At 37.8% G+C, this 23,434-nt stretch overlaps 1 protein-coding gene across 1 annotated transcript; it reads right to left on the bottom strand.

The window, feature by feature from the left end:
* Positions 1-1,043: 1,043 nt before the first annotated feature.
* PCID2 (PCI domain-containing protein 2) lies at positions 1,044-23,434 on the bottom strand. The gene is made up of 15 exons (XM_089248481.1): positions 23,317-23,434; positions 21,891-21,932; positions 18,384-18,505; positions 18,209-18,274; positions 17,351-17,447; positions 15,814-15,917; positions 11,443-11,518; positions 8,876-8,970; positions 8,533-8,579; positions 7,762-7,862; positions 7,534-7,607; positions 6,016-6,141; positions 4,620-4,686; positions 1,359-1,415; positions 1,044-1,237 (listed from the first exon to the last, which is right to left on the bottom strand). Exons 1-15 carry the CDS (start codon positions 23,350-23,352, stop codon positions 1,148-1,150), a joined length of 1,200 nt encoding a protein of 399 aa, XP_089104607.1. The 5' UTR covers positions 23,353-23,434; the 3' UTR covers positions 1,044-1,147.

Here is a 23,434-nt window from a genome sequence, read left to right as displayed (position 1 = left end):
TCGACATCGTCAGCTGCTACGGTCGCTGCATTACGATCCCTCTTTGCGAGATTCGGACTGCCCAGGACAATCGTCAGTGATAACGCAACATCGTTCACTAGTCAGGAGTTCTCGGATTTCCTTCGTAGGAACGGAGTCATCCATGTCCGAGCTGCGCCGTATCACCCGCAGTCAAATGGGTTGGCTGAAAGAGCGGTGCGCTCCATGAAGGATGCGTTGAGGAAATCGCTTGAAGAAACTAAGCCTACTCACTAGAGTTTGCTTCTATCTTGTTCCGGGAAGGTGTTATATATGTGTTATATTTATATGTATGACTTGGCAACAGCGCGAGCTTCAATTAGCGCGCGCCGTTCGATTGCTGTGGGATTCGAGTTCTAGGAAATCGCTTGAAGAAACTAAGCCTACTCACTAGAGTTTGCTTCTATCTTGTTCCCGTCCTGCCGAGACGATGATTTTCAACTCCTGCAGACTGACGTTAGATCCCATCTTCGTCGCCACTGAAATGTCTCTCACTAGACATTTATAAGAGTCAGACTGAAGGAGCATTCAGAATTACACAATAGCATAAATACGCTTTATTCCAACATTAGTACACAAACCATCTTCAGTTGCACGATCACGGATATTATCGGGGTTTCGCGATGGAAAGGCCGATAGTTTAAATAAGGCGTACAGTGGAATAAAACACGCTCTTACAATCGTTTCGCGGCAAGCAGGAACAAAATTTTTTTGGCGTCCTTTCCGAAATTCCGGGCATACTGAAGCAAAATTCGCTATTTGGCGCAGAAAAATACGAAAATACACTATTGGCGCAGGATGGCGCAAGATGTTAATTGTGGCGCAGAGTTCCCACCCCTGCTATCTGTGGTAATGTACTCCTTAGTTTATTTTCACAAAATTAGGTTTGAGGTCACCACATCTGGCCTGCGACAAGCAGGAAAGAATGCAACTTTCACTGCCACGCACATTTCTGATTCGTACAAAAACCTTATAAATATTAAACAGACGTCCAAAGTTAAAAAAAAAAGAAAGAAAACATTAAATAAAAAAGACAAATCACTGAAATTTTAATAATCTTATTGATATTCAATCACAAAATGGTGGTGAAAAAAGAAAATGAAACAGTTCAAGAAAGACCGATTCCCATTCAACTTGTCGCAGACAGTGAAGGAAAAGCATTCTGTTTGCTCAGAACCAATTTTTGATGTTGATATGAAATGTAACCCTTGATTTTACCCTAAAAAAGAAATTAAAGAAACACAATGCAAGGTAAGGCAAAAAAGTTACATCGGATGGCATCAGAAACATATTTAGAATGTCTTGACTATCAATATAGATAAGCTGGTGTTTCGTCTTACCTCGAAAATCAGGTTGCTGAGAATACAGAGAACCTCTTCTTTGTCCATGTTCTCTGCCTAGAACAAAAAAAGAAACGGAAAAAACCTATATGATGTCATTGTACTATGGAACATGGCTAATTGAGAATCTGTAGCGTATTGTAAAAAGGGTTTCAATATATTGATTAAACATATATTGCTGAACAGTTTCATCAATATCTCAATTTTGTCTGTAAGCATGATGGGTGAACAAAACATGGCCCAGTTGAAGTTTTTACATGGCCTGCACAGCTAGTTGAGATAAAAAAAAAACACATTTAAATTGATTCTATGTCTTTTATATCTCTACTTGTGGTCCACAAATAGGTTACTGAGCCCTTGAAGAATCAGGCGCAGATCCAGAGCAATATGTTGGGAGGAACAACTTATTGTTGGATCATTCTGTCTGGCAAATGATTAATTTTTCCTATATTACTCGGCTCTTGGGAAGGGGCAATCTCCTTCTGAAAAAGTATTTCTGCTTTTATATGGTCCTGTGGGAAAATATTTACATCCAGTTCCGAAAACAATCACCAATGCGCCCTTTTACTTCTTCCAATTATTAAGATGGATGGCGCACCTGAAAGAGCTTACATAAAATGTGGAGTAAAGTTTTACAATAATTGATTGCCACAGAATTCATCTCTGAGATGAAACAATCACAAACTGCCTTAATGAGAACACACAGGGGTGGGGTTGTGAATGTGCAATGAGCTGCTATCAAAACTACTCATCGCTAGGTATGTATCACTCAGTTTGGTGCCGCCCCACTGTTGCCTTAGTGGTGGTCAACTGAAGTTGGTTATCTGTGGTTCTCAACTATGAGAAGCGAATGTGTGCCGATCTCACCCTTAAAAGGTCTCACTACAGAGAGCAACAGACCTACAATGGTACAATTATTTAGTCATTGCACTTCACTCATACAGTCAAATCTTGATAAATCGAATGTGCAGCGGATGACAAAAAACTTTGAGTTATCGTTAGTTCGACTTATCGGAAATTCCCATTTCAGAACGAGAAGAAAAATATTTATTAATATAACGGTGCTATTCACAAATATCTTATGAGTAAAACATATCAAACTACTGGAGATTAAAAATTTCGAAAAAATAAGTTATTCTAACCTTAATCATATTTTATTATTGAATGATAAAATATTTGGAAATAAACTATAGAAGTTTTTACTCACTTATGGAAACGGACGCATGCATAATACTCATATAAATGAAAGAACTATAAATAATTATTTCATTCTTCTATGCTGTAAGATTTTGGAGACCACACAAACAGCGGCACATAGACATGGTTGAAGGGGGGCAAAGAAGAGCTACGCGTGTCCTTATTGACACACAGGGATTGAGTTATGAAGAGAGACTTCATGTTTTGAATACGTTTACATTGGATGAACGCAGGTGTCAGGGAGATATGATCGAAGTGTTCGAAATTTTCAACGGGATGGATAGAATGGACCAGGATTTATTAATTCGCCATCAATCGACTGCTTTAAAAGGGGACACCAGTATCAATTGGTAAGGGACAATGAAAGGTTATGGAATAGCTTATACCCCTGGAGATAGTAAATTGTAACACAATTGACACGTTTAAAAAGCAATACAATAAACATGTTGAGGTAAATTGAGAAGTTATACATACTTGGAATAACAAAACCATAAGTATTCTCTATGGGCATTGTATAATATTTTATCATTTATATGTTGTATTTCTACGTATACAGAAACGTTCCCTGATGTACCCCTCATGTTTTTGGATTCTTGGAATGTGCTTAAGAATGGTAGTGTAAATATAGGTCATGCTGTCTGGGGGTCACGCTGTCTGTACGTGGGAGTGTATACAAGAAACCCATATACTTGCACCAGTTGAGGTTTGTCTTTTACAAAGGATGGCAGCAGCTCTTATCTGCTCTCACCAATTTAAATAAATTCTCATTTTTCTTAATGTTACAATATTGCTGCTGAGTCTACGTGCCATTATCTTAATTTAAATACCACAAATATATATTGTTTGTAATTGCTTTTTCAATTGGGTTGCTGTATTTTAGTCCATACTTGTTATGGGCATCTTTTTCTCAGCCACCTCATTGGGCATTTTGCCTGTTGTGGCCTTGTATTTGTAAAGTCTATACAAGAGTCTTTAAAAAGCTAAATTCTAGACTCTATTGCTAAATGCTGAATTATGTTGCTAAGTGATAATTAAATTGATAAATGCAAAATTCCATGTTTTAAATTTCTCTCAATCCCAAAAACTTCAACTTAAAGGAAGAAAACTTCGAGTTAAGGGAAAAATTTTAATGCTAAAATACAGAAAATGCTCTGGGGCTGAGTGAAAACGTCGACTAAAACAGATGCTCGAGTTATCAGAGTTGGCCTTATCAAGAACTGACTGTTGTTAGAAAAACTGATGGCAGCACTACATATAACAAGCATTACGCAGAAACAAATTTCACTGTTAGGTTAACAGCATGTACACGCACATCCAACATGTTCTGATTTGATAGAAATTCTGTAGAGGAATGTGGACGAGGTGCATGTGTGGTTCAATAGTAGTAGTAATGTATGTATAGGGTGTATAGTATCATAAAATAACTTTGCACATACATGAGCTCCTAGCAGCTGCCAAAAATGAACAAATGTGAATAAAATTTGAGATAAAGGTGTTTTAGAGTATACACTTGAGAATGAAGAGGGGAAAAAACTCTAGCTCTCATGGTTACAGTTACAGTAACAAAATTTCGAAGAAATAAAATAGTAACGCTCACTTTTATGCATTGCCAAGTGATCGGTGCACTAAAAAAACCTCAAATGTCACTGGAACTGTACCTGTAGCACCATAAATGCCGGTGCAAAATGCAGACCAAGAAAGAAGATCTCACTAATGGGTTGGTGCACTATACTTTCTGAGGGGAACTTTAAGCGGCAGAAATGCGATTTGCATTGGTTGTTTCTACATGTTAACGTCATTTAAGGTTTTTTTTTACTGCATCGATCATTTCGCAATGCATAAAAGTGAGTGTTGCTATTTGAATATTTAGAAATTTTTGTTGCTTTAACTGTACTGCAAGAGCTAGGTTTTTGTTTCTCTACTCTCATTCTCGGGAATATATATACCCTGAAACCCCTACATCTCGAATTTCATTCATATTCATTGATGTTCTGCTGCCACTAGGGGCCCATATATTGGGCAAAGTTATTTTATGGACACCCTGCACATACCCAGAGTACTTACTTTTACAGCTTGAAGTGCATCAACAAATGCATCGATGGCTATCACATGGTTGTTATGCATCAGGTACCTATGAAATATGAAAATATACACGATTAATGCTCAAATTTGAATGCAAGAGGTGGCATTCATATTTTCAAGATGATACTCATAATAAGGCAACACAAAGTTACATGTTTGACAGTAACAAAAAGAACCACTATCATTTGTGCACAAATTTTCAAGTTTAAGGTAGTGAACTGGCTGTGAATACATACACAATATGGACCTTTGCACCTTGTGCAACTTCCACCAAGTTTGCTATAACCTATACCAAGGGCGGCCAACTTATTCCTGTTCATGTAATGGTTAGCTGCAGAGTTGCGGGCCACACTACGGCATATGAGCCGCACCATCAAAATGACCCAAAAAACTCAGATTATTAAGCTAAACAAGTACTATGGTTAAACACAAACAAATTTAGTCTTAGAACTTTTACCCAGGGCATTCTATTTCTCCTCTTCTTCATTAAACTGACACATATTCTTTGTTTATGCGGAGAAGAAGGGCCTCATGTTATTGGTCATATTTGTCGCACACATCATTGTAATTTTCTGCACGAGGGCTAATTAGATCAAGACCTACAATTCCACAAATGACAGCCTCTTTTATACACACTGAGAGGTTGGTGCGCTAAACCTCTCAGTGTGGGACTCCCTGTGGTAGCAATCTTTTTCTGTGGTCATGTCACCGTTTCTGTTGCACCCCTGTGTCAGGAAAGTTTCTGACAAGTACAAACCAGGTATTTAACTTGTGACACCTCCAAACATCCTTTGGTATTTTAGGTATCTTATCGACATGGGCTACCACGTCCTTCTTGTTGAGATCTGAACACAATTTTTGAGAGAAAGTACATAAACTGTTGGGCAGAGGTATTTAGGTTGGTGGGAGCATCAGAAAAATCACTTTTGCCCGGGATGGGGGGGGGGGGGGGGCATGATGCTCTTAAAACGGAATGGTCCCATTTCAAGCATCAAAAATTAGTTTCTTCTGCAAATTATTCCATCCAAAATATTCATAGTTTGAATTTTTTGCAGACAAAGCATTTTTTTTTAATTTTTTAATTTTTTTTCTTTATCCTTGATATCCAACGCTCCCCCCCTCTTCTTGTGGCACCCTGTACAGCCATAAATGGCTCATTTTAAAAGTTTCATTGTCGGGATAAAAGGAATGTCAAAAGCCATTCACGTGAATTGCTTTGACCATCCGCTCCGAGGGTGTCCAGAATAAGCAAACCCATGATGGTACCAAAATAAGATGGACCAAGCAGACTACCTGTAGATGTGAAACGATGCACACATCATTATCTGGAGCTCAACTTGTCTCAATGATAAACTAGACAAGCAAACGTAATACATACACTTTCTTGAAGAGATTCCTGTAGACGATTATCTTGAGTCTCTCCAGAATGAGGAATATGCCGCATTTGATGAAGAAATTTTCGTTCACCTTCAGGGCTTGATTCAATCTGTCAAGGTTGCCCTGACTTGAATATAAATACAGAAGAAAAAAAAACAATTCAGAAGATAATAACACAAAAAATAATGTTACATCATAGCGATACATTGGATTGGGGGGTCTTGTTAATTAGATCCCATTTTTTTTAGGTTATGCCTGCATATCACATCATTAGTTAGACAGCTCATGATTTTTATGTGCCGTTACTATTCTCCATGATTTATATGGAGGTGAGTCAAAACATTGAAACCCTCGTTTGCGATGGGGGGGGGGGAATTCCCTCCTCAATCTGTATTATTAGCATAGGTTGGAGGTGGACAATCCCCCCCATCCTCACTCAAAGAATCTGCATCCATTTATGAGGTGAATATGCTATAGAGCTAGGCTGCTATACTTCAATGCAAAATTAGTTTAGTCTAGCGCAGCGGTTCTGAACCTGTGCTCTGTGTGTGCACTTCCCAGGGGCTCCGCCATAGAAATAATATATTGAAAAGGGCTTGGCGAGTCAAAAAAAGGTTGAGAACCGCTGGTCTAGAGCTTTGTGAATTTAATTTTTTCAGAATCAAATATGAATGTAAAAGAAAGATATTGAACAAAAAAAGTTGAGAACCCTGAATACAGGGCGTTCACAAAATAACTTCACTGCAGGGGCGTAGCCAGAAATTTTGTTCGGGGGGGGGGGGGGAAACCAAAGTGATAGAACAAGATAGAAAAAGATAGTCCCCCCCACTGTGCCCTTGCTTCACTGATATACAAGTCTCTAGTGGCTGCGAAAATCAATGTGTACAAATGAAACTGGAGATATTTAGAGTATCAAGGTATGTGCTCGAGAATGAAGAGAAAAACAAAACCCTAGCAATCATAGTCACAGTAACCAAATTTTAAAGAATTCAAATGGCACCATTCATTTTTATGTCAAAATAATCGGTGCAGTGAAAAACCAGGAATGGTGTTGGAATTGTACCTATGGCATCATAAATGCTGGAGACAGAGAAACCTTTGTGAAAACAGTCAATGCATATCGCACTACTAGCACCAGGAAGTGTCCCTCCCCCCCCCCCCCCCCAAGATGGGTTAGCACAACAACACTTCGTGAGATTTTTCTTTTTCTTTGTTCCTCCCCCCCATTAGTATTTATGATGCTGCAAGTACCATTCCATCGCCATTCATGGTTTTTCGCTATGTCGATCACTTAGCAATGAATGAAAATGGGTGTTACTATTTGAATCCTTCGAAATTCTGTTGCTGTGATTATAACCATGAAAGATACTGTTGTGTTTTTCTCTACATTTTTGAGTACATACTCAGAAACACCTAATACCTCAAATTTAATTTACATTACATTAAATTTTCACTATAGTTTAGTCAAGATATTCAAGTTGCACACCATTAATAATTATCATTTTAAGTGATAACTCACATTAAACCTTGAGCAACTTCATAGAACTGCATGAGATCGTATTTCTTGAGCACGGCTAATGTCGGAATCTTTCCCTACAAAACAAATTATTGAGAATCGGAGAACATAGAATGTGCAACAACAAAAGATTTGTAAGTTTATCACTTCTGAAATGTTGCTCGATGGTAAAAGCGCCCCCCTTTTTTGTTTGAATGCTGATGTAGATTCTTTATGAGAAGAGTAACTCACCAGCAACATTTTAACGGGTGTCAAATAGATCAGTATGAGACGCTTGTTCTTCTTGCAATGCTTGTGGCAGTGAACGAAAGCAAAGGACAAATGCTCCTCAGCTGTAATAAGAGAAGATAATTAAATTTCATTAGTGAAAAATTTGGCGAGTTTGGTTCATAAAGAAAGATGAAGTATAATAACGAAAGTATAGAAATATGGAAATAAGAATAAACGGTGTCGTTAGATGAGCAATTATGTAAGTTAATTCATGATCCAATTCATATTGCTAATCATTGCTAGACATTATTAGGAAAATGAAGCTATAGATTTCATCGGGAATTTGAAAAAAAAGGGTGCATGGCTCTAACATAAAGTAGAATAATGCAAAGATAAATCCAAGAAAGAAAATTCAACTTCCTTTATGGAGAATCGAACCCATGTCCTCTTACTTACCAGGTGAGTGCCCTGGAGCTAGACCACTAGACTACAAAGGCACTGATCCTCTCCCCTTAGACCTCATGTACCCTGAATGGGGCCGTACATGGAGGACAGCCAGACCTAACTCCGGCCAAAGCTCACATTACTGACATCATTGCCATCAGATGGCGATTTATCCAAAGATGATATCACATATTCAAGTGAGAGGACGTGGAATTCTATTCCAAGCAAAGGCAGTTGAATTTTCTTCCCTGGATTTACCTTTTCATCAGCCAGCTCTGTCGAAACCTCGGACCATCAGAAAATGACATCATTTTCAGATAATTTGGAATCTTAAAAGAAATCGCTCACCTGTCCTGAAATCACTTTCAAACATTGCTTTCTGACCAACGTAAAACCTAGAAGAAACACGTGATTATGATCACTTCAATCAACAAGGTATATAAATTTTTTTTTTCTAAATGCAGCACTTACACTTATGCGCTAGATAGAGACAGAAATACAGTATAATTTTCCCCCAAACATTTCGTCGCACATTACAACAATGCCTTGCTATCCTATAGGATGTGAGACAGAACATGTGTCTGGTCTTTTCTGTACATTACGACAAAACTTTCAAATCCAGGATTATTATCAGTAATATCTCTCTCATTTCTAATGATTCTCATCATAATGAGAGGCCAGAGAAGCTTACTTGTATGTTACACGCTGTGATATCGGGAACTGGTCTTTCAAATTTGAGCTTTCTATGGCTCGAAGGAGAGGCTTCACCAAATGTACTTTATTGACCTAAGGCAAAAAACAAGAATAAATCCTTCATTACAGCTCGTGGCAATGGAAATACAAAAACACCACTCTTAAAAAAACACCATATTGAAAGAACCACATTAAAACATGTGGTACCATCTAAAATCAAGACAGATAGCTAGTATGGTGATAGTATAGCTATTTTGACTTAGTATTGTGAAAAGACCAATTTCAACCAGCGAGTAGAGCCAGGCACTGATCTAGGATGATGTGATGGGAGGAGTGAATTGTGTAAGTTTGTTTGATCGTCCTGTATTTTACAGGACAGATAAATTTTGCTCATATTATTTGGCTCTTGGGAGCGGTGGTCGTTCCCGTTATTTAATTCCCCTGTATCTGCGTTTGAGCAAAGGCAGAAATCTTAAGCTGTGAATGGAGCTGAAGCAGATATCTTCAGCTGTGAATGAACACAGGCAGGAGAATCCAAGACGATGTGTGGGATAAGAGACTTATTGTGTAGATGCATCGGATCATCACATATTTTATGGGATAGAAAAATTTTCTCCATATTATTGGGCTCTTGGGAGAGGCAAGTGTCTCCCCCATCGCCACACTCAGAATACGCACTTAAGTACAGCCATCAACAAACAATGTCAGAAGTACATTTCTTACCATTGGAAGTAGTTTCTGTGTCCACTAAGCAAGTGAAAGACGTCTGCACTTGATAACGTAGCAAGGTAGAATTAAGACAACATTTAAACCTGAGTGTTCATATCATTTCAACCACCCTTTGCATTTTCAAATCAATATGAGTGGTAGTAAAAATACTTGGCCGCATTTTACTTTTGAACCGTTGATCCCAGAGACATACTTTCAATTGGAAAAAGTATTGAAATAATGTGTAGATCTCAGATACGTCATACATATTGAAAGGAGGTTGTATAGTTACTAAAATATAAAAACAAGTCTTTTCTGTACCCTATCCTCAAACACTCAATAAGAAAATTGTTGCTGTGTCTCTCTCCCCTGAGGCCAAGAAAAAAATTTCCATGTTTCTATGTGCAATATATTCACCGATATACTTGAATAAAAAAATTGGAATAAAGTTGGGAAAGAACAGCAAAATGTGAGCTTGCATGTGCCCCTTAGTTTATGCTGTTCTTTCTCAACTTTTGACAATTTTTGAATTCAAATATATTGGCAAATTTTTCACTTAGAAACAAGGATTTTTTTTCATTGGCCTCACTAGAGACTGGGCAGCAACTTTCTATTTGGGTTTTTGAGGGCACGGTGTGCATGTAAAAAGTTTTTTTCTTCTAATTTTAATTACTATAGTAGAACCCCCTCTATTATCTGGGGATGGATTTCACGTTAAGCTCTTCCCTATCTGTGTTGTTATTAACGGTTTTTTTTTTTTTTTCATTGGCATAGCTGCTAACTTTGGAGAGTGAGAATTTGGGAGGTTTTCGAGTGGATCCAAATCAGGGGCAGATCTAGAGCTCGCTGTTCGGAGGGGTAAATTTTACACTGAATAAGGTCATCATACATCCTGCATTGTCCCGTACTTTCCGGGACTATCACGGATATTTTTTGTAAAAAAATACCCCAGTTTTTTCTATATTTTGGTCAAAGTTTTCTTGAATTTGTTATTTGATCAAAAACATTGATACAAATAATTTTGAACGAATTTGTTGAATGTAATATTATCATATTCGCATATCTCTTGGGGAAGGGGGTGATCAAGCCCCTCCCATAGATCTATGTCTGATCTGAATTCTGTACAAAAATAAATGTAAAAGGGGTCTTTTAAAAAATGTTATGAATTTTTCATTAGTAAAAGGACAATTTTAGGGATATTTTACCATTGCAAAAAACCATGACACCTTGCAAGCCATCGCTAATCATGGCCAACCAGTAGGTTAAAGTCCTTGGGTTGAATTATCTCTCAAAAAATCAAATTTCACAAAACCAAAAAATCTCTGTGGGGCCCGAAATGGGACATATGGATAAAGCAGATACAGCGATCGTGCCACTTTTGGATTTTGAAACTTTTGGTTGGATTAACACTTGCTGATTGGCAAATTTTGTGTTTTCTCCCTAAAAATGAGATTTGATTTGATGAAATGGCGACAATTTACATAACACTTATGAAGCAGCAGTTTTTGATTTTTTTTGGGTAAATTCTGGGGGAATAATTTTTTCCCTAAATGTAGGGATTTTTTTTACAATCACTGGCAAAATTTGGAAGATAAATGAATTTGTGATCCTTATCAAATCCTCCTGACATGTCAGGAACGGACCCGACTCCAACATTCGAAAAACTGGTGTCTTCAGAGTTTTATAGCATGGTGGCAATATGGTATTATTTGGCTGTAAAAGAGGAGTGGCTGCATCTGTGAGTTGACCGTTAAGAGGGCATTCACTGAATTGAGAAGTGTCAGTCTGAAACTTTTAGGATAGTAATGCACACAATGGTATCCATTCATGTTAAATTATAAATGTTCAAAATAATACCTTGAAATAAATTTTGAAAAGCTGATTCGTTAGGAATAGCGTTCCCCATCGCTTTGAGTCTTCTTGAACTGAACGCCTGTAAACAATAAACAACAACAATAACCAACTGCATAAGAAATATATCCATGAAATACATAAGGGTGGATCAAATGAAAACAAAGCAGTTGTAATTTGGTTTATTTTTCTGATTCAGGTGAAACTTTTGTAAAGGTAGAGCGGTAGGTAAGAAAGGCAACAACTACTTACAGATAAAACTTGTCCCCTTGGTAGTCACACAGAATCATGTGATACATGCTGGCGGTCGGCTGACAGTATCATCCAACAGGGAATCAGCAGCAAAGTGTTTGCAAGTAAAGAAGAGTAACAGTGTTATTTGTTTTTAGTGGCAGAAGGAGTTCGCAAAGTGCATTGGTCAATGAAAGCAGCGTATGGAGAACATGCAATGTCATTGGCTCGTGTGCAGGACTGGCACAAGCATTTTAACTTTGCACTCACTTTCCTGCAGTGGAGTTTCTCTGTAATGATGATATGAATAGAACGGAAAAAACACTCCCACCTTCTTGCTGATACCCTTTATTCTACGTCTTCTGTTTGTCTTGATTATCTGGTCAACTTCTTTCACCAAAGCATCTGTGTTTCTGAGGTGACTTTGGCCAGGTTATGTATCATCTTCCACAGATTCCCATCCCTCGTGGAAATGCTTGTGCCAGTCCTGCACATAATTCAATGGCAGTGCATGTTCCCCAAACACTGCCGTTGGTTGCTGATTAACTTCACAATTAACTAACTCCTTCTGCCACTAAAAACAAATAACACAGCATTTTGCTCGTCTTTACTTACAAACGTTCCCCAGATGCAAATGAAAAACAAATTTGCCTGTTGAATGATACTCGTGGTCAGCCGATAGCACATATCGCATGATTTTGCATGACTACCCATATTGCAGAAGTCCATTCCGCAATATGGGTTGCCTTCCTTACTTCCAAGTTGAATATTTTACCCAGACATTTTGCCTGCCCTGACACACGAGTGGCCAAGTGAGTGACTGTGTCTCATTTAATTATTTATATGGTTATTTTCTCAACTATACAATCACTCATATGATCACTCACCCCTTATATGGTCACTCATGGTCAGAGCAGACGAAATGTCATGGGTGAAATATCCGAGGACAAAATGTACCAGGGACGAAACGTCAAAGGCGAAATTTCCAGATCCTCCAGAAAACAGACCCTAATTCTGGTTCAACAGATCATTGAAAAATTGGATCAAAGTAATAGATCTCTCAATTTTGAACACCAAGTGTAGTTTCTCTTTTTGACTGAAATTCGAACCATCATGCCTGATGTTTGACAAAGCTAGTGTTATTATGCAACAATAATATAAAAATATAGTGGCAATCCTATATAATTGATATGCAGGGCATTAATGATTTTGCTCTCTGGTCCTGATGCAAATTTTAATAGTGTTAACACTAAAACGACGGGAATTTCAAACTACCTAGAAGAACGTTTAGTGGTCATTTTAACTGCAAGAGAGAAAAAATCTGCATAAATTATTTTTTGTTACTGAAACTTCTTAAAACAGTATCGCTATTGTTGAGCCGAAATGCGTAAACCAGTAAAAATTAAAAATTCATTTGTCTTAAAATTTTCTGTGAACAATCAAATGACTCAAATATCTCTAGAGCCGTCAAAACAACAGCTACCGTCATTCTGGGTAGAACATAATTTCACCACTAAACTAAGAAATCTATAGTCCGTTTCAGGTTAACTTTGCAGTGAAGAGGAAGCTACGTGGGAACCGCATCACTCGTTGCTATGACAACGAAAGCCTCTTAACCTATGTATCGATGCACGGCCTCGGCAAGGTATGGCTGATTCTCGCCAATCTCGCAGAAAAAATATTTTTTACGTATAACGTAATGTGCTTGTAGAAAAAATTGCAGACAGTTAGTAACAATTAGCTAATGAAAAAAACCATCATCAATACTTTCAGAAATTAAAGTGCGGTTTTTGAAAAAAAAAATCTTTTTTTTTTTATTGAAAAATATCTAGGTAACTCCTATTAACCCGGTTTTGACGTTTGAATTTGGGAATAGCTCCAAATAATAATAATAATAATGATAAGGAAAAATTTAGAATTCTTTTACTCACTTTTCTTGCCGAAATTTCCGTCGCTCACCCACCCGAACGCATATACGTCAATGCCACTTGTTATTACAGTTTGTAATTTTTTACGGATTCCCATTCTATGGACTCCTCACTTGAAGTTGTAGAATTATCGGATTCTCCATTACTTATTAATTGTTGTTGCTCCAACATGTGTTCCATCAGGTCATCTGCAATCCAAAATTCCTCTTCTTTTCAATAACGTGCTTTATGCATTATTGCCAAAAAGAACGGAGAACATTTTAGCGTGTCTATCTCTGGTGAAAAGAAAGATACAACTGTCACAGAAAAAAAAACTACACTGCAAGCCTAAACCATTGTGGGTCTCTCTCTCTTGCTCATTTATATATTTATCTGGAGAGACACTGAAGGGGGCATCTGGAACAACAGCCTCTGCTGTGGCGGAAAAGATGGCGTTGGTGTGGGTGCAAAAGAAACATTACTTATGTCAACACCCTCCGCTATCGGCTATTGGAATTCAGAAACCACCCCTATCCTACGAACACGGCAAGAAATATATAATTTAAAAAAAGGTGGGGGGGGGGCGCCTGGAACCGTAACCTACACCCATAAAGAGAGCCTCTCACAACAGTATCGGCGCTGTTGTGAAAGAGGAACACTTCCTGTAATCTATGAGTGATATCTGAATTCGTTGGAGGCTATTTTCGGGAGAATAAAAAAACATGATTGAATATTCGTCTGGGTGTGTAGGCCTATAACTACATGAAAAACTGAATGAAAAATTGTATCTATTGGAAAATTCAACAAAATGACGATATAATATATGTATATAATATAATTGTGCAACCAAAAAAAAAGCACGACAGTGATATTGGCTGGGAAAATTTCTTGGAAATCACGCCAAAACATTCTTGAGCTCGCCATGGATTTTTGATAATGGTAGCCAATATTTTTTCTAATTTAAAAATTTTAAACGAATATACATTGGATCAAAACGGTATTTTTTCAGTATCTTTTTTGAAATCATAAAAAAATTTGAAATATTCTATATAAATGATCATCAGAAACCTCCGATGTATGGGAACTATATTTTGCAGCGAAGGAATACACTCTCTACCTTTCTCTTCACTGCAAAGTTAACATGAAACAAACTATAGAACATTTATATTTTAGGAATTCAAGAGCCTTAACACGATGAAAAAAAAAGTCATGAAATTTCAACAACTTGAAATAAATCATTTGAGAGTAATCACGTGTCAAAGTAGCTTTGAGGTCAAAAATGACTGCTTCCGTCGTTCTGGTGTTAACAAGGGAGAACTTGCTCTGTGAGATTTTCTCTCATGCCATGAAATATTCCGCTCCCTGCTCAAAACGAAGAAAGGTGTCAGAGTTTCCGCTCTTGTCTAGCTGGTAGTGGTGAGGGTTAGGTAATAATTTAATACTTTAATATTGGCAAAAGTTACAAATGCGAGAGAAAATCTCACATGCGAGTTCGCATGCACTAGTAAACCCAGTGAGTTCTCCAGGTTAATATATTGCATCTATAATATCGTATCCATGTTTCTTGAGTATCGTGTACATGGATATTTCACTATAAGTAAAACATGAAATACGAATAAAGAACATTAACCTCTTTGAGTACAAGCTATTGGTGATAAATTTTAATGACCTGTATATTAGACTTATAGACGATAAATAGCGAAGCCTTATTCCATGCTAAAAAAAAAGGGAAAGAAAGAAAAGAAATAAGGGCGGAGAGAAACAGTTCAGAGATAATTGGATAAAAGGGTATTAAATATAGTACAGTGCCTGGCTTTTTTTCACCCTCACCTACAAACTTGTTTTTTTACTTGTTCTCTTTCTCAGTTCTATGAGCAGTACATGTTAGAAGGATTACTTCTGAGAAAAATATATTAAATGTGTGTATGTATGTGTGGGAGGAAATACTGTAGAGAGCGAGAGGGGATAAAGCTGAGAAGAACCGCCACAATCGTTATCAGTTGATTGCTGTCTCATTGAGATATCACGGTGGTGCTCAGAGAAGAGAGAAGGGGGAAAACACATGCACTTTTTCCGTACTGTTACAATAAACCTTTGTGATCAGGAAAAAATAGGTTGAGGAAAGAGTCAGTTCGATTAAATTTATTTCACTGGCATTTGGACACAATATTATGTCTCTGATCGTAAAAGGGTTAAAGAACTATGAATGTATGAAAATGTAAGAATGTATTTAACTCACGTGTCGCCCACACATACTCTGAAACAGCCCATAAGTAATTCTGCTGCTTTTTCGAGCATATCCTCTGTTTTGGACATCCCTTTCTTTGCAAGTTGAAAGTCTGCCTGCAATAACGTTGGAAGAATAATAGTTATATACACAACAGCAACACGGAAACAATCTAGTAACCCACCCGAATTCAAGAATTGATATCACATTTCAATCTTTTTCTCAAGGACAACTGGAGTATGCAAATAAAATTGGCCAATGCTTCCTTTCATCCAGCTTTTCGATAATTTAAAATTTCAATACTTGCTTGCGACTGCAAATAGTTGAGTGATACGAGGTTTGTTTAAAAAATATCTGACCTTCATTCATGAAAAATTCTCCTATGGGGCCATTCAAGTCTTACGTAAGCAGATTTTTAGCCATTTTTGATCCTCCCCCTTGTCAGCAAAATTTCGTCAGCAGCTTAGAATATGCCATATCTTCAAAAAGGGTGGTTGATGACATAACAAACCTTCGGTGAAAAAGCAGTATAAGCACCCTTCTTGGCACTGCTTTGGCGCCATGCAGTGCCAAGTCTAATGTACACCCAAGAAAGGGAGATAAAAAAAGGTTTTTTTTACCGCTCACCTGTCTTTTTTCCCATCCTAAACGGCACAGCAATAATCCATTAGAAACTGAAATAATCCTTGGGGCACATGCACATGAAACTATCCTTAGGACACAAACACGTGAATAATCCAAAATGCGCTGTGGTTGAAGTTACTAGGCCTCGGCCCAACAGAAGCCATTTAACACCATCAAGAATTAAAAAAATCGGTGCTGAAACGTGACTGCGAGCAGAACATCCTGCAACAACGAGTGATGGAAGTGAAATGACATGTAGTTCAGCAATGCATTAGCGCAGAAAACGTTTTGTCCAATCGCTAACAAGTGCATGCAAATATGCAAATCAGTGGCTGCACCTGTAGGCCAAACTTTGTTCCTAGGCTTACTTTCTAGGCTGAAAACCGCGTTGCTCCTCCAGTCATTAAAGGGGACCCCTGTCCCCGGCCAGTAATTATCAACTCTGTTTGCACCACAACCAGAAACATGGCAATATTATTTCATTAAGCAGGATGCATGGCAAGAATATTTCACTAAGCAGGAATAAGGCCCTAGCAGACCGAGAAAGACAGTATAATCCAGTTGAGGGTGAAGGTAAACAAACGTTTCCGAGGTGCCACAGTTGGCGACTTTCTGAAGGGGTCTAAACTGCGTCCCACCAGTTTGGAGAAAAGCCAGAGGCCACACGGAACCATGTCGGGAGATTAGAGAGTCTGAAAATATAGCCGTGTTGTGTTTGGCTAGGGAACTCTGCATCAAATGCGAAGAATAGAAGGGTACGTTATTGTGATAGAGCTGCCAATTTCCCGCTGCCCACAGGTTCAGTCGTTCACATCTCAAGTAATCATGAAAAATATTTGCTCGTTTGATGTCACTCTTATTACATGCACAGTTAACACATCAAAGTGGTTCATTAAAAAAATAAATAAAATCAACTGAAACTTACGCTGATAGCTAAGTTCCGAAGGTCCAGACAACTTGTGTACATGATGGGTAACGCCCAATTCTCTTCTTTTTGGCTCGAAAAGATTTTGGTGAAAGTTCTGGAACGCAATTAAGATATTCTTTTCTTTCTCTCTAATATATATACTAAATGAATATTCATATTTCCAAAATACGGCTATTTCCGACATATAATCTGTACAGAATTTGTAATTTCCTGTTATGCCATATGCAGGAGTGAAAAAAGGAAATTTGATTTTTGTAGCACTTTAAAATTTTGGCAGTAAATGAAATACACAGTTTTTATATACATATATGCAGTAGCGTACACAGGATTGCTATTTACTTCAGAAAACAGTGTTATCTCAGCTCAGAAGTAGGGGTGATCCCCCCCACATAAAGATTTCCTCTAGAACAGGGGTTCTCAACCGGTGCTCCATGGGCACCTCCCAGGGGCTCTGCTGCGACTCGAGGAAAATAATATAAATCAGTAAATTTGATAGATAAATAAATAAAAGGGGCCTACAGGTTCTACAATAAAAATTAGGTACAAAAAAGGGCTTCTCGAGTCAAACAGGGCTCCGCCATAAAAATTATATACTGGATAGGGCTCAGTGAGTCAAAAAAGGTTGAGAACCGCTGCTCTAGAAGAAATATTTTTTTTTAGTTTTCAAATTGTTCAAAAAATTTTACGCCACTTCTTGATATTTATATTTTTACATTCTCTATAATGTCAAAAAATGAGAGGCTTTTAACATGGAGACATTTCAACATACGGTATTTCAGCTTTTTTTGCAAAATTTACCTAATTTTTAGTTATAATGCGAAAAATGTGCCAGTATAATAATAAAAGAAAGGATACTGGACAAGACAATACTGATGTTTGTAGGCCTCGATGAAATCATGGTTATTGATGTAGTATATACACCTAGGGAGAAAGACAAAAAAGAGAAACTATAAATCCCTAATAAATTTGAGGAAATGTTCAACCAGAATTGCAAATAATCGCAACAATAAAGCCAAAGAAATTAATTTACTTAAGATGTTCTGTAACGACTTCATCCCATGGAGGGTCAATGATTTTTATGACATCTGGTTCGGGATCTTCCACATTGAGCTTCGGACTGGCGACGTGAGGATGACGACAGGAGAGATATTCCTCGAATAATGAAATGAAATAAAATAGTCATTTTACTGCAAATAATATTTTCAAAATGATACACATGTTTCTTTTCAGCTTCGTGGAGGGCATTTTGAATTCTGAATCAATTACGGGGGTGCTAGGGAAACCATGCTAAAAATACTATGCATGTTTGAGCACACACGGCTCAGACATCACTGCCTCACGGTACTAGGAAAGAGTGGAGGGAGAATGAGAAAACTAAATTTTGTTCTACAAGCTAAGGTGGTATGCTCCTAGCAGCCAATAAAAATTGTTTCATCATCAGATGGTCATACCATTCAATGAATTAGACTCTTTTCTTGCACTACAATTCAGCAGTACAAACCACTGTGCTGAGCATTCGCATAATTTTTCTCGTAGACTCTTCTCATCACCTTTACCAATTTGATGCCACCATACATAATAACTAAATTTGATAGCTTGGTTAAAGGGGTTTCCAAGTGTCGTCTTAAATGATTCTTGTTTACCCATCAGAAACGGAAAGGAATCTCAAAAAGATGTGCTCTATAAGTAGCGAATAGTGAGAAAAATGATTCTACACATACAAAATCTCTAAATAACATCACCAGTGTATAGCAGGGCTCGACAAATTCCAGGCACCACTTCATTGCCGCGACTAAAATTGGAATCAGTGACTCAAATTCTAAAATGTGTAACTTGAATGTGTAAATTAAACTAGAAAAAAACATTTTTTTTTTAAATGGCATCAGCATTTCAAACAAACCTCGAAAAGGGTAACCAATTCTGGAAAAGACTGGGGGAGGGATATTATTTTTAACTGTTTTTCTAGAATGAAAATATGCTTGGATCTGTTTGGCTGGTGCCTCAATTATTTTTCATTTTTTCTCAAGCCCTGATGCCTATGCATCAGGGCTTGAGAAAAAATTTCAAAGAAAGCATTGCTCCCACAAATTAAATGCAAGAAAAATCACATTTTTGCAACTTGAGATTTGTTTATTTGATATTTTCTCCAGTTGTGTAAGTAAAATTGGCATTGACATTTGTAATGGGTGCGGACCACTCTAATGGGAAAGTGACCACTCCATCAATAATAACCGCTTATAATCTATGTATATAAAATTGATTTTTTTTTCTGTGTGTGTATGTATGTTCTCTATACGAATCTATAATTTTAGATTGATCAGCACCAAATTTTGCATATACACCAAATGGGACCCGACTTGAACGATAGGCTACTTTAAAAATTCGTCAGAGCAGGACAAATGCTTGAAATGGGCAAAAAAAAATAATAAACTGTCAGGCAATGGTTTTTGGGTCTCAACAATCACTTTCGGAATGTTTACTTTGTTTACCGTGGTTCCTTAGCAATGCGTTTCATACGTGTATATGCCTTTACAATGGTTTGTCACTTCTTTAACGTTGCCAGTATATGTATAATAGTTTATGCCTTTATAATGGTTTGCCACTTTTTCAATCCTCCCAGTAATAAGACTTTTTGAATAGACGTCATCATCAACGTCATCTGAGGGACAAACACGGGATGATTCCTATAGAGATTAATGTTAAAATTACCAATTTTAGCGTAGAAATGCAGAAATTTAAGGGGGGGGCAGTTTCCCAGCCACATCAATAATTTAGAAAATTATGATGGAGTCCACTCAGAGATACGAAGCGCAGAAAATTAAATATGAAGCAATTAGCTGCATCCACTTTTGAGGTGGATATGCATGCAATGATATTGATTGCAATTTTTTATTTATACCTTCTCAAGCATGAAAAACAATGTCTCTCGTATTGTCTTTTAATTGCATAAATTCATATAGTTTTAAATTTAATTATGGACCCATAAAGTACATCAAAGAAATTCCACAGCTTTAATTAATCGTTTTTTGAAGCAGAAACGGGCAGATGCATAACTTGAAGTTCAGGGGGAATCAAAATACTTGATGCCCCTTAAAAAAAAGGAAAAAAATATTTTAATTTCTACATTTCTCTAAATCTAGATTTGCTTATTTCATGTGCAGGACGTCGCCATATTGGTTAACTTACACACAGTTTGTATGTCTCTCAAAGAAACAGGGAGATATCACAGGATCCAAAAAGCCTCATTGAAGAAAACCCGGGCAACGTCGGATATTACAGCTAGTTCAAAATATTTACAACAATTTGCTTTTCTCACCATTATATCACAGATCATCCAGCATCAGCAAAAGATCATGGATTGCTGTGCTGTATCCAGAGACGTCCACCTGGTTGTTTACATTGGATCGACATGACATCACAGTTGCTGTTGCCGCATCTCAAATCCGAAAGAAAATAATCCAGAGGATACGCAAATTCCGCGCGTGATTGACGATGATTGGCAACCTCTTCGGCAATCTCTGATAAATGAAGTAGCAATGAAATCATCACATTGCTTGTTTGCATTCTCTCTCAACTTTACTGCCTAACCGTCTGTCTGGTCAAATTTCGACTGGAGAGTTAGTGTCTTCAAGCTGTGGGTTAACTTTCCCTTCATTGTTTTTCCAGAGTCCACACAGACACTATGCACCATTTTTATACATAATGCCAAAGGATGGGAAGGAACTGTCATCCTGTTTCTGAAGAGCTTGGATAAACTACTCTTCATAGACTGGATGTCTCGTAAAATAATGTGATGTGCAGTGAAATATTTTATTGTCGAAATTTTTAATTTGTAAATTTAAATCTGTAAATTCTGGTAAATTGAGATCAAATGCTTTTGAGTTCATATTCTCGACCTTTGTTGTGTTGGCTTATGATACTCCCATTTGATCCCAGGGATGTGACACATGGTTGATTTATGTGGCGAACCATGTGTCACATCCCATCAATGGAGAGTAGTTTATCCAAGCCATGGTCTGGAAATCCACAGAGCTCTTCAGAACCAGACTGACTGTTCCTTTCCATTCTTTGACCTTATGTATAGAAGCGCCACATGTAGAATTGGGAACACCAGTAAAGGGGCAGCTATCCTATAGATCGAAGAAGCTAACCCCCAGGCAGAGTTTGGCTCGACAAGTGGTTAGGTGGCGAAATTGAGAGAGAATGCAAACAAGCGATATGACAATCTTGTGACTACTTTATATACCAGTGATTGCTGAGGAGGGGGCCAACCATCGCTGATCACACACTGAATTTGCATATCGTCTGAATTCTTTTATTTTGGATTTGAGCTGCAACAGCAACCGTGCTGATCCAATGTAAACAACCAGGTTGACATCTTTAGATAAGGCACAACAATCCACGATCTTGAGATGGCGCTGGATGATCGACGATTATTGATGGAGGTGGTCCTGTTCCAACCAGTCATGGGTCTGCATCCGGTACACATTGAAACTTTAAAGATTCTTATGATAGAAATAAAATTTTAAAAACTCACTGCGACAACGTTTCCATCGCCCATTCTTAGAGCTTCATAAATCTTGAAAGAAAAACCAATATAAATTTAGATAAATTAAAACAATTCAGGCATGTAACTTAGTAGGCCTATAACAGATACCTGAATCAATATTTTACATACCCGAAAAATACAGTGGATCTCACTCATAACGTTTTATTCATAAAACTGTTATTTGATTGGAGGAGGACGGCAAAATTTGAATAACCCACCATAAGTCTGCCTATGCCCGCAGCGCAAGGAAAAAGGACAGTAAGTGACCTAGGGAGTTTGCAAAGCATGTGAATGATCAACAAAAAAAGAGTGACCTAGAAGGTGCGTGAGCATGGGACTCATCAAAAGAGTGATCCAGAACATGTGCAAGCATATTGACTAAAACTCTGTTTACCATGCACAATATTGCGGTAGCATCGCCAGCTTGATGACTTTTATCTATCACAGAGAAAGAGGTGGAAATATTTACACCTTCTATGAGGATTTTTGCGGTGCATACCCCCTTCCCATAATCCTTCACAATTTTTCTCTATTGCGGAGTGAAGGAAACAAGATTTTTAATTTTTAATTTTCTATGTTAATGGGTTAGAAGAGTGAACAAGCATGTGAATGATCAAAAGAGTGATGCAGTAAGCAAGGAAACAACTCACTGAGCAACAAAAAGAGTGACCTAGAGAGTGTGGGAGCACGAGGTCAACCAAAAGCGTGACCATAGACCATGTGCAAGCATGTGAATAATCAAAAAAGTGACCTCGAAAACGAGGAACCAGGTCAGTGAGTGACACAAAGAGTGACTTAGTGATCAAAAGAGTGACTTAATGATCAAAAGAGTGACTTAAAAACAAAGACGTATTATACACGAATGTCAGGCCAAGCAGGTTTTTTGCACAGGGCGGCGAGTTTGAGGAAAGAGTTGAACTGGAATGAGAGAAGGACAGTAAAACTATAAACCTGCCTCTCGTTGCGGGATGTGTGAAGGCCATGGCCTCAAGGGCTATCAAGTACAGGCAGGGCCGTCTTAATGCATGGGCCCACCCGAGGACTCAAGATAATGAGATCTTATTAGGATTTTCTATAGTAAGCATGCTAATTGGTACGCAAGCATTTTTAGTCAGGTTGGGGGGGCTGCAAAAATCCGGTTTGCCCAAGAACCCATGATGCTTTTGAGTACTGGGGCCGAAAAATTAACCAAATCATTACGTTGGCTACATATCGTGATTAATAGTGTCTTAAATGGTGGGTCGGCAACACTAGCCCACATGTTAATACGGCGCTGCACGTACGTACAAGAAATAAGCTTTCAACTCTTGGTATATTTCGTGTTTACTCAATGCTATGCCCATCGTCTATGAGACTATGCAAATCAATATTACAGTCTTATCATGAAAATTAAAAAATATATATTATCCATTACTTGTCCAAGATATGGTCGCAATGCCATGTAAGCCATGAGGAAAAGAGATGTGCAATCTTGGGCTTATTATAAACAGTAATATTTCAGCCGCACAACACAATGTAATCAAGACGGTTGT

This window comes from Pholcus phalangioides, unplaced genomic scaffold (genome assembly GCF_987345545.1).
Source record: "Pholcus phalangioides strain wild (caught in Gottingen) unplaced genomic scaffold, Ppha-v1.0 ptg000020l_1, whole genome shotgun sequence".
NCBI lineage: Eukaryota > Metazoa > Arthropoda > Arachnida > Araneae > Pholcidae > Pholcus > Pholcus phalangioides.
This window is presented reverse-complemented; position numbering and strand designations above follow the sequence as displayed.

Coding starts and splice junctions, on each gene's coding strand:
- PCID2 (XM_089248481.1), bottom strand. CDS start 23,352: ATGGCTTACATGGCATTGCGACCATATCTTGGACAA. Junction 8,971..11,442: donor TTTTCAAAATTTATTTCAAG/GTATTATTTTGA, acceptor TTTTTGCCTTAG/GTCAATAAAGTACATTTGGT. Junction 7,608..7,761: donor CACCCGTTAAAATGTTGCTG/GTGAGTTACTCT, acceptor TTTGTTTTGTAG/GGAAAGATTCCGACATTAGC.